This window comes from Vanessa tameamea, chromosome 27, assembly GCF_037043105.1.
Source record: "Vanessa tameamea isolate UH-Manoa-2023 chromosome 27, ilVanTame1 primary haplotype, whole genome shotgun sequence".
Classification (NCBI taxonomy): Eukaryota; Metazoa; Arthropoda; class Insecta; order Lepidoptera; family Nymphalidae; genus Vanessa; species Vanessa tameamea.
This window is the reverse complement of record NC_087335.1, coordinates 6,648,433-6,659,911: the sequence shown is the minus strand read 5'-3', so window position 1 is coordinate 6,659,911 and position 11,479 is coordinate 6,648,433. Positions and strand designations below refer to the sequence as shown.

General features: G+C 34.6%; 1 protein-coding gene across 4 annotated transcripts in view; it reads right to left on the bottom strand.

The window, feature by feature from the left end:
• Window positions 1-2,049: 2,049 nt before the first annotated feature.
• LOC113391990 (limbic system-associated membrane protein-like) overlaps window positions 2,050-11,479 on the bottom strand; it is a 153,738-nt gene continuing 144,308 nt past the window's right edge. For 3 of the 4 annotated variants that reach the window (XM_026628163.2, XM_064219360.1, XM_026628165.2), the window contains exons 5-14: window positions 10,346-10,454; window positions 9,528-9,664; window positions 8,673-8,788; window positions 7,567-7,714; window positions 7,072-7,162; window positions 6,141-6,279; window positions 5,882-6,037; window positions 4,690-4,861; window positions 4,330-4,362; window positions 2,050-3,800 (exon numbers count right to left, since the gene is read on the bottom strand). In XM_026628163.2, coding sequence (XP_026483948.1) covers window positions 3,718-3,800; window positions 4,330-4,362; window positions 4,690-4,861; window positions 5,882-6,037; window positions 6,141-6,279; window positions 7,072-7,162; window positions 7,567-7,714; window positions 8,673-8,788; window positions 9,528-9,664; window positions 10,346-10,454 — 1,184 coding nt within the window. In that variant the 3' untranslated portion in view covers window positions 2,050-3,717. The remainder of the gene's footprint in view (window positions 3,801-4,329; window positions 4,363-4,689; window positions 4,862-5,881; window positions 6,038-6,140; window positions 6,280-7,071; window positions 7,163-7,566; window positions 7,715-8,672; window positions 8,789-9,527; window positions 9,665-10,345; window positions 10,455-11,479) is intronic. The other variant, XM_064219361.1, reaches the window with a different exon arrangement.

The following is an 11,479-nucleotide window of genomic DNA, read 5'->3' as shown; positions in this document are numbered from 1 at the left end:
CCACGTTGTCCCTTAAGCGGTTAAATCGAGATTTCCTCGAAGCCAGTGTCGCGACCTGACCAGAAAACGCTGAGGCAGTATCGTCCGATCCAGACGTCGTCCGTTTCACGATGACGGCTCCTCATAGATCTACTGAGGAGAGTGATAGAGTGGCTCTTCCTGGTAATTGCCGGCATGTATTGAAGAGTTGGGGATGACTGAGCAGGAGCTGAACCGTGTGATCGATTGCATGCGGGCTCGTAACACGGCACCGGATTCCGGGGCGTTAGTGTTAGCTTCGGTTTAATTGGGGAACAGGCTTAGGTAGCTTTTCAACGGCTGCCTCCGTACTGCCACGTCCTGCACGGTTTAGTAGTAGGCCAATTTGGTACTTTCGATGAAGGTTGGCAGGGCTGCAGGATCTGTCACTGCGTACCGTCTCTCGTCTGCTAGATAAAGCTGGCAAGGTTTTTGTGAGTTTTCGCTTCTCGTCTATGTGTAAATTTTTCCTGTGTCTGCTCCGACCTGGCTGAATACCAGTTCGGCTTTCGACAGAGCCGTTCGACTATTGACGCGATCTTGCGCGTCTGGTCTCTGTCGGAGCGGGCGTTGGCTCAGGGGTTGCGTGGCGATGACGATAAATCTCGATACACAATCAACACGTTGCCCCAGGACACTATTAGGGAAGTTGAAGTCCTGCGCGTCGCTCTTCCTGAAGGTGTCATTGAAGTTTTCTTATATGGATGACACGATGGTGCTGGGCATCAGGAGAGTTTCGAGAGAACCAAAAAACGGACAGAACGTTGAAAGTGCGACCCCTCCAAGTGCGAGTGAAGACGCAGAGAGGCGAGGCCTGGTCCGCGAGGTTGAACAACTATGCGTCTTAGATTCAAAAAGTCCGTTCGTTTCTTCCGATGAAACCTCATTCATCGTCCTTCACAGGGAGACTCAGCACCGCAGCATACGCGGCTAAAAAAGTTAGAACACTGACTGATGTTGATACTGCTCAATTAGTATACTTTGGTTTTTTTCATAGTATTATGTCTTACGGCATTTTGCTTTGGCGTAACTCTACAGATATTGTAACTGTTTTGATACTACAAAAAACTACAGTTCATTTGGATTACGCAAATACGATCATGTCTCTGAATGTCGTAAAAAACTCAAGTGGCTCCCTATTCGCTTTCGCAGGAACACTCACACTTTGTCTCTTGTCTATTTAATTATTTTGAATTCAGCGTCTCCCTTCTATCTCAAAGAGCGATTCCAGCTCCTAAGGGAGACTCATAACGGACTCTTCGCTTGCATGAAAGTGTATGTCTCTCCATTCCCGCCCAATCTTTTTCTTATTGTTTAAATCCTTTACTGTAGAAGCTTCTCGACTTTGGCATACATATCTCAATCATAAGCCGATTCAAAGTATGATTAAAGTCTTATTTATCGCTTTAATATTACTAAGCAATCGTTGTAATTGATTTTTTTTTATTTGTTAAATACTCAGGTTATTGTAATATGTATGTCGCAGGCAACTAGCTTAACTATGCATCCAATGAAACGCCTAGCAACTTAACTAAGCGGCGCTGTTCAATCAGCGGCTTGAGTGACACTCAGCCAATTCATTTCCGTTTATAGAATAGTACGCGCCTTGTAGTACCTACCCTAGTGTCTAAGATGTTAATTAAAAGCCTAATTTAACCAGTTGACTGCGATATGTAAATTATATGGCTTTATGCGTATGTATTATATTTAAATAGGTTTACACTTAATAGACGTAGCTATTTATTTATGGAATTTTTTTTATTCATGTGTTCCACTTTATTTTACAACCATTTATCTGCCCAAAGTTTGCCTGGAAGAGATCATTGCTGTAGCGATAACGTCGCCTGTTTTAGTTGCAAATTTTGTTAATCCAAATGTCAAATTTAGTTTTAAGTATGCACCAAGGAATAACTACTTAAAAAAAAAACACAAGCTTGTACATTATCTGTCCAAGTTGGTCTGTCAAAATCGTTCAGAAGGACAACATCCTTAGGGTGTTCAATGAGTTTTATTGGATGAAATAAAACAATGTTTCTTGTATATAATTATTTACAAACATTAATCATTTATTTAAGATCAAAAATATCACCTTCCGTTTTTTTCTAATAGAAGGCACAAATAGCTAGTTGTGTACACCAGTGTGAATATAATTAGTACAGTTACATAATCACAAATTATTTGCATTACAATTAACAACGGAATATATATTTTTTTTACGTTACGTAAGAACAAAGGTATTAAATATAGGGCTTACGGAATTTTGGTAATTGTAAAAAACAAAAATTGTAATTAATTTTCAATATAAATGTAAATTGTAATTTTTAAATCGGATTTTATAATATTTCAATTGTTCATCAATCATAACGTAAATATTATTACAATGGCGATATTAAGAAGTAATAAAATTAAAAAATGACCGTTGCTTTATGAAATTAAATACAAGAATGTATCACTTTTTGTAGAAATACCCACTAAGTCATGTTAATCCTTGTATCTCTATATAGTTAATTGTACTTTTATACTATATAATTAATGTAATCTCTTCTACATAAGATATTATAATGTAAAAACCTATGTTTATATAAAAGCGCCACATTATTAATTATATCTTAAACAAAATATTCACTTATTCATTTAAAAAGCGATTTTAATATTATAGACTAGCTGGTAAGTCATTGAACTGTCAGAAATCTTTCATTTAAATGTCAACGTCGAATTTTTTTTTTTAATTGTCCTAAAACTTTTATTTTGACAGATGTCAAATTAAAATTACTTTTAAACTTGAAAAGTTTTCTTTTTATTTTAAGATTTTTGATAGCGCAATGTCTTTTCATTAAAATACAGTGAACTGGAAGATTACAATTACATTAATAAGGTAGAGCACCTTCTGGAACTATTGTATATTAGGCACATTATTTATAACTACACATAACTGGTATTAGTTTAAACAACTATTATATTTTAAAATGGCCTCTGTTAAAATTTTTCGTTTCTTTTTAGGCTGAATATTTTTTACCTGAGGCCGAGTGAACATTAAAAAAAAAGCAATTCATTATGATTTAAATAAAACTGTAACACTTAATGTGATTAACTTAAATACACTTTGGTAATAATTACCTATATTTTTAATACATTAAAACTAAAATTATTTATTTGTGAGAAAGTTTACATTAAAATAAAAAGGACGTACAATTTTAATTAACGAAACTTACCAATCGAATGAATCATTAATTTAATTAAAACATAATTGTATAATATTTACAATAAAACAATTAAATACAATGATATTTAGATAATTTTAATTACATCATTTTTTTATTAATATTGAACGTAATAAAAATCAGAACATCGCGGTTTTTTAAGTAACTTGGCTTTTGTTATAAACGTCTTTTAAAAGTTACTTTTCATATCGAATATTTTGTACTTCGTTTTTTGCATATACTATATCGAAACAAAAGCATATAATTTTAATTAATATTATCGTCAAAAAGCCTCTAAAATGAGTATACGTTAAAAGTTAAAATGCATATGTCGAATTATTTTTTTGTTTTGTTTCGATAAACTTTATAATCACCGACATTTATACGAAAAGCGGTGTTCGAACATCGACAGATTTGATAGACAATAATCAAAACAGCGAATGTATATACTTGTCTTATACTTGATACTAGTAATAAATAATTAAGCTATTTCATCCTTTTACATTCGCACGAGGAGATACATGATGGATGCGGCGAGGACGAGAGATGAAGACGTGATGGAATGCGCACTGTCGCGGTACACTGGAATAAAAATAAAAATAGATTGATCTTACAATTTCGCATATACTATATAAGACATATTGTATACTTAAGATTTAAACTTTTTAAATATTTTATGGTATCGTACAAAACAAAGTGTCACCACGGTCTAACATGTTAAGTCTCTTTTGTCTGTAGTTCCACTGGCTCACTAATCTGTATTTTACGCTTGGTGATAGATTAAAAAAAATATTTTTGTGAACTCAAACTATATTGGCCACCTGATGGCAATCGGTCACCACATCCCATAGACAATGTCGCTGTGATAAATATTAACCATTCCTTACATCCCCAATGCGCCATAAACCTCGGGAACTAAGATATTATGTCCCTTGTGCCTGTAGTTTTACTAGCTCACTCACCCTTCAAACCGGAACACAACAATACTGAGTACTGTTTAACGGTAGAATATCTGATGAGTCAGTGGTACCTACCGAGACTTCCACAAGACCCTACCACCGAGGCGAAAACAGTGTGTTAAATAAGATTACAATTTAAAAACTATGCTTACCTGAAGCGTGTTGGATATACTGCGGCTGAGCTTCTATAAAGAAAAAAGCAAAAACGAAAAACGTTAAAAAAAGTAAATAATACAAAAAAAAATAAAAAAAAATAATAGTATTTAAAACGGGATATTTACCATGTTTTTTTATTTTTATTTGGTCGAGCTCGATATTTCGACATTATCTACGAATGTCTTGTTCACGTGTAGCTCTCGTGTAATATCAAAATATCGGTAAATATCCCGTTTTAAATACTGTTAGTAATAAAAATAACCATGTTAATTTAAAATCTTATATAAAAAAAAAAAATAATTAAAAATCAATTCAAAACCAATAAAAGTTAAACTACACAACTATATATAATATACCTATTTCAACGAAAGCGCTGTCCGTGTGTGCGCTCCAGCTTTTGTCGTTTTTTACTTTGACCGTTGCTTCGTACTTTCCGCTCTGTAGCTGGTCGTCAAGTGTATACACGACATCATATTCATGGTTCCTGCCTTGCGGTACTGGCACACTCAGTGTTCTCCACTCGCCCTCCTACAAATCCATAAATGATTAATATCAATATCGAATAATCATTTAAATATTATCATTAAAAAATTAAATATAGATTTTATATTTTCTTTAAAATCACTATAGATTTTTGATTATGAACTATTAAACAAAATCAATATAACTAAATAAATAAATATTGTACAACATCACATACATTCTTCTGATCCCAATGTAAGTAGCTAAAGCACTAGTGTTATGGAAAATCAGAAGTAACGACGGTACCACATACACCCAGACCCAAGACAACATAGTAAATTAATGAACTTTTTCTACATCGACTCGGCCGGGAATCGAACCCAGGACCTCGGAATGGCGTGCCCATGAAAACCGGTGAACACACTACTCGACCACGGAGGTCGTCAAATATTATTAACAAAAGTTCAACGAATCAATTAAGGTCACAAGGAACAAGCAATTACTAATTTTCCTATTTACCAATTAAGATTAAAACTTGTTCTATGATGAGGACGACAATAGCCCAAGGGCCAGGATTGATGCTATTTAATTTGCAACGATAAAGTATTTAAGAAAATAGTACTCGTGTAATCATCTCTCATATCATACATGTTACATTTAAACTCTTCAACTATATACCGATTTAAGCTATTTACGGATATCGTGACTAAATAATTTATTGAAATATAAATATTCATAATATGAATTGCACAATTGTCATGTAACAGACAATCAGGGGCAATCGGTGTTGTACTGTATATAAGAAGTAAGTTGTAAAGCATCTTATATATTAATAGCGTAAGAAGTTTTTTGTCCCAGTGATTATGGGACGATAGCTGCACACAAAAATCGTTTATAGTCTCATTTTGAAGATCTCCAGCCGTAGACGTGCAGAAAATTAAACATGATTCTTGATTGTAATTTACTAAATAGTTACAAATTTTTAATTTCAGAAAGCGGAAAATAGTTATTGGCCTGTTAAAGTAGTAGTCTGTACCAATTTAATTCCAAATAGAATGTTTAATTTATAAAAGTATGTATATTTACCCCAGTCATATCTTTGAGTTGAATCTCAATCTGTTCGACAGGCTGGTGTGAGTGAATGGTCCAAGATAGTCTCGGTCCATCTACTTGAAGATGTTCAACTACCGGACTTTGGACCAGGTCGATGGATCTGTTGTGTGAACCGAATTCATTTTCAGCCTGAAATAAATACAATATTGATTAGCTATTTTAATTATTAAAATATATTGAATTACCTTTAATGATTCAATAACAATTCAAATAAGTTATAAACGAAACTTACCTCACAAGTGAATGTACCGAAGTCTTGGTCGTCATCCGGGGTAACGGTGAGGTTGGAGTGTTGGCCCCTTGTGCTGATGCTGAACTCGGTTGAGGACTCCTTGATATGTTGACCGTCCTTGTACCAACGGATGTGGGAACTAGAGACGATACAGATGAATTTATAATAATTGATGACATTTTATCACATATTTACTTCAATAACAAAACTTATTATGTCTATTTTCAAGGTGATATAGTAAAGATGTCCCATAACTAAACAATAATAACTCTTAAGGAGAAGATTTGAAGCGAATTCCACTCCTCTACTCCAATGCAAGTTGCTGGAGAATCTCACCGTCAAATGCAGATGTCACGACGTTATCATTCATCGGCGAGCAAGAGATGATTATTAGTATATGTCGAGTAAGATGATTCTATATTTTTTTTAATTTTGATATATAGTTAAATGTAGAATGGTATCGATGTCACCGCCTAACCGTGACATCGATACTATCGCGCACGAAGAAATTTGACACCTTTATCGCACCGCCAAAAAATGGAACTCTTCAACACGTATTCTTCTGCTCTTATAACCTCAAATGAGGCTTGAAGAAGCATCTTGCGGGTCGGCATGGCGAGGATGACTAGTGCAGTTCATTGTCGCTGACTGTACTGGCCGTCTTCGAGTTTTTTTTTTTTTTACAACATCCACGTGCTCACAGTTGCCCGTGACTTTTTTACATTTTATTTTTATAAATTGTGGCGTCATTTTATATTTTTACTGAACATCAGCAGATCTTCGCTGGATTTCGAGCTTGTCGTCTTCTTGGAAGACGTGGTCCACACTGACATTTTAATTATGTCTTCGAGTTTGAACTCCACTACCGCTTACCATCAGGTGGAGTGGAGACATATGCCAATCCGGATAATTTAAAAAAAATAAAACTTACGTAGGTTCATCGTGCACAGCGCACTGCAAAACAGCTTCGACATTGATGGCGGAATTCACAACAGTCTTATGAACATGAACGCGAGGTTTACCTGAAAAGGATTTCGTTACAATTATTTATTGAATTAAAAATATATATTTATTATTATTAATAAATACAAATCTAATAAATCATTAAAATTTCAATAATTGTTAAAAAATTTAAAACTCTCAACCGGATTGAATTTATAGAATTACTATATCCATATAGTAAAGTAAAAAAAAAGTAAAACATATATTACTATTGCCAATAAAATATACGTTTTGACAGTTTGCATATATTGACAATTAAAAAAAATGTACAAATATATTCTTCAGTTTGTATATGACGTATCAGAATTCAGAAAACTTATATTGGAAAGGTAACATCGTGAGGATGTTACTTTTTATTACCTACCGAAATTTAAGGTAAAATACAATGATCTTATCTAAAATAATATAAAAGTAAAAAACTTACCTTTCACTGTGATATAGACCTCAGCTTGATTTGAACCAACTCCATTGAAAGCGTAACAGTAGTATTTGCCGGAATGCTCGCGCCTAACGTTCTTGATAAAGACGGAGTTGACGGTGAACTCTCCATCCTTTTCTGCCAGACGCTTGTTCTGTAATGAGTAAAAGGGTAAAAATATATTTATAAAAACATTTAAGGTTTCTTCTCAACACTTTTTTTAATGTTAAGTTCTTCCTCCAGGACTAGCTATTATATTGAATTTTAATCGAATTTTCTTATTATTATATTTAGACTTATTTTGATAATTAATAATGTTAATAATTATTAATTAATAATACCTAAATGTATTGTATAATATATTGGAATTCTGGATGTATAGTTATTTATTTATTTAATGCTATCATGATATAATAAGGTTTATGTATTGAGTGTCTTATAATCTTTTGTCAATTAATTTATTCATAATCACAAAAAAAAAAAATTCAATTAATCTTTTTTTTTTAAATCACAAAATTATATTCGATTTGATAAGTCAGTATCGTTAATTTGCGATGTATATTTCCTATTTACGTAATAATTAATTACGCAATGAGGCGCCGCGTATCCGGTGGTCGGGCTATGTTTCCTTGTCCGGGATAACTAGGTTGAAATGACATATCAGCCTGTCAATGCATCGAGTGATGTTTATTTGTTCAATAACGGAAGTTGCTCGTTGAACTTGACGTTGTTATAACAAATTTAGATGCAAATACATAAACAAACGATGTATGTGATGGCCTTAAAACTGATATTTTTTTTAAAGTGAATATTATTAGCAATATCTTGTGTGTAATTTTTTTAGATTGACAGTTTTTTATGGTAAAGGTGTCAAACGAGCAGGAGTCTTACATGATGGAAAGTGACTACCACTGCCCATGGACATCTCCAACAACAGGGGGCTTGCATAAAACAGAAAATGCCTTAGAAATCGCGCTGTTGTGGATTTTCGGACATCTAGTTGATTCGGTGTGTGACTACAAAATGTCTAACGAAAATGTCCTACAGCTGAGTAATGACATCCGTTCCTCTCAAGGTAAATTTGAGTAATCGTTGCTACAAATGAAACTTACCCCATTTTCACCATCTCTTGACCAAACAATTTGCGGAGGGGGTGATCCAGAGACCTCGCAAGTGAGCAGAAAATCGGAACCTTCCACGATTTGACCATCATCGCTTGCCGTGAACCCTTTAGAAGAAAATCAGTTATTAAATATAGAAACGAAAACTAAAATACTACCATTATGATGAAATATGGTCCTTGAATATGTTATGTCCCTTATGCCTGTAGTTACATTGGCTCACTCACCATTTAAACCGGAATACACCAATACTAAGTATTGATGTTTGGCGCTAGAATATATGTTGTGATGAGCTTGCACAAAGTCCTCTCACCATGTTTTATTGTAACTCTACGGCCCACATCGTCGATCCCACAGTGCCTTAAGACGAAAGTCTTCAACCAGTGCGTCCTACCCGTCATGACATACGGAGCCGAAATGTGGACACTCTCGACAAGGCTGGTCCACCAGTTTAAAGTCACTCAGCGTGCTATGGAAAGGGTTATGCTCGTCGTTTCTCTAAGGGATCGCATCAGAAATGAGGTGATCCGACAGGGAACCAAAGTCATCGACATAGCCCACCGGATTAGTAAGCTGAAGTGGTAGTGGGTCGGGCATATTTGTCGTAGAACCGATCACCGTTGGGGAAAACGTGTTCTAGCGTCTCGACAAACATAGTGTAGGACGTCCTCAGGCACGGTGGAGTGACGATTTGCGCAAGATGGCTGGCAGGAGCTGGATGCGAGTAGCCGTAGTGAAAACACAGTGACGTGCAATTGGAGAGGTCTATGTCCAGCAGTGGACGAGTATGGACTGCTGATGATGATGACGGCCCACTAGCAGCTAATAGTAGTAATTAGTACTCACTGATAATTTTAGGCGGTTCGAATATAACTAAGGTGTGTTCAATGTTTGCGCGGTTCATTTGTAATATGTCGCACTTGTAAGCACCGCTGTCGTATAGCTTGACATCTTTTATCAAGAGGTCAGTTGAATTCGCGGGGCTGGAAAATAAAATACAAAGCACTTAAATAAAAACAATATATATTACATATAATACAAATATTCGGTCTCATTCTTGGTAATGGTCAAATAAGAATTCCATTTGCAAAACAAATAATAATCTTGGAACTCGATCGTTGTGGAAATATTTATGCGTGATGTGGATGACGTATACTTGACACACGGTCGGGTTACTTGACTGGCCAATTGCGAGGGTCATATAACACTGGACGAGTGTGTGCGGAAACACAAGTGTACTCTCTATATCCTCAATCTCATAATCAGATGAGACGTAAAAACCGACACGATTGAAAAGAGGGCAGGCGTAGGACCACTAGAATTACGGGCTTTCTTTCAATTGTTAACACTGCCTACTTCCAGATTCCGGGTTGTTACTGAGAATTTATCGATAGAAAAACCCAATATCTCTTAAATGACCCAGCCTGGGATTTTAATCCAGGAAATCGGGATATGTGGCTTTATATCTAGTCAATAGACCAACGAATCCAATCAAGAAATAGACAAATAGTCTCATGAACAAGACATTCGTAGATAATGTCGAAATATCGAGCTCCACCAAATAAAAATAAAAAACATGGTAAATATCCCGTTTTAAATACTGTTAGTAATAAAAACAATCATGTTCATTTAAAATCTTAAATAGAAATATTATGGTAACTTACATCGAAAATCTGTTCTCGATTCCATAAGAAGTGAGATTTTGATCCAATGGCTTCTGCGTTCCTATGAAAAATTTGCCATCATTTCTCGTCCATTGTACAACGACACCGTCTGAAACAATGAATTATTCAAATAACTTCAATTGAATTGGATTTTAATCATAAAAGTAAGGAACAACCCATAGTTGGACGGACTAAGACCGCTCCTTTTGAGACGGAGGTTTTAGTGGTTACAAATGCTGGTTTGTGGATATGCATGTGAGAGGTTTACGCTCAACAGATACAAGTTTCCTCAATATGATTTATTTCGCCATCCAGTATGAGATGAATCATAAACAAAAATTAATCATATGAAAATTCACTTTTAATTGGCCAAGTTTGAATCCACAAGTTTCGCCTAAAAACCATGTACCACGTGATAAAAACAAGTTGTCATGTAATAAAAGTGTCGGGCAATTTTAATTTTAATGCTCGTTTCACATACTCGCTAAACAATTTAATTATCTTTGATAAACACGTCATGTTAGTCGTAAATATAGTCTCGCATTTGTGTTATAAATCGTGTTGCGTCACAAGATGGCGTTGTTCCGGTGGCGCCAAAACAACTTCCGTCTAACGGTAACGCAGTGACAGACAGCGTGTCCACTTATTAGGTACGTAAATAAATTTATTATTAGAAATGACGATTTGTGACGATTGTTACATTTGATACGATAAATATGATATTATGACTATTCATAAATACGACAGTATTATCATTTTATATTGTAAACGTAAAACAAATGAAATTACCAATGTATTACTTTATGATTTTATATCATTCTTTAGTAAAACTATCGGTAGTATATTCCAATGGCAGGAACACCTCAGATTTCCATATTCTGTGCATTTTCTAATAACTTTGCTATATTATGAACTACAAACAATTCTTGATATATATTTATTTAAAATACAAAACTATACTTTAATACATATCTGGATTATAATTTACTTTTAAAATGCGATATTGTTATCGAAATAACAACTTCGTCTTTAGAAATTTTTACAAGTATCCTCAACGAATCACACATTTTAAATCTCGACCAATGAGAGCATGTCGTTTCAAGGTCAAGTTAGTTTATGTAACTTTACTACTCA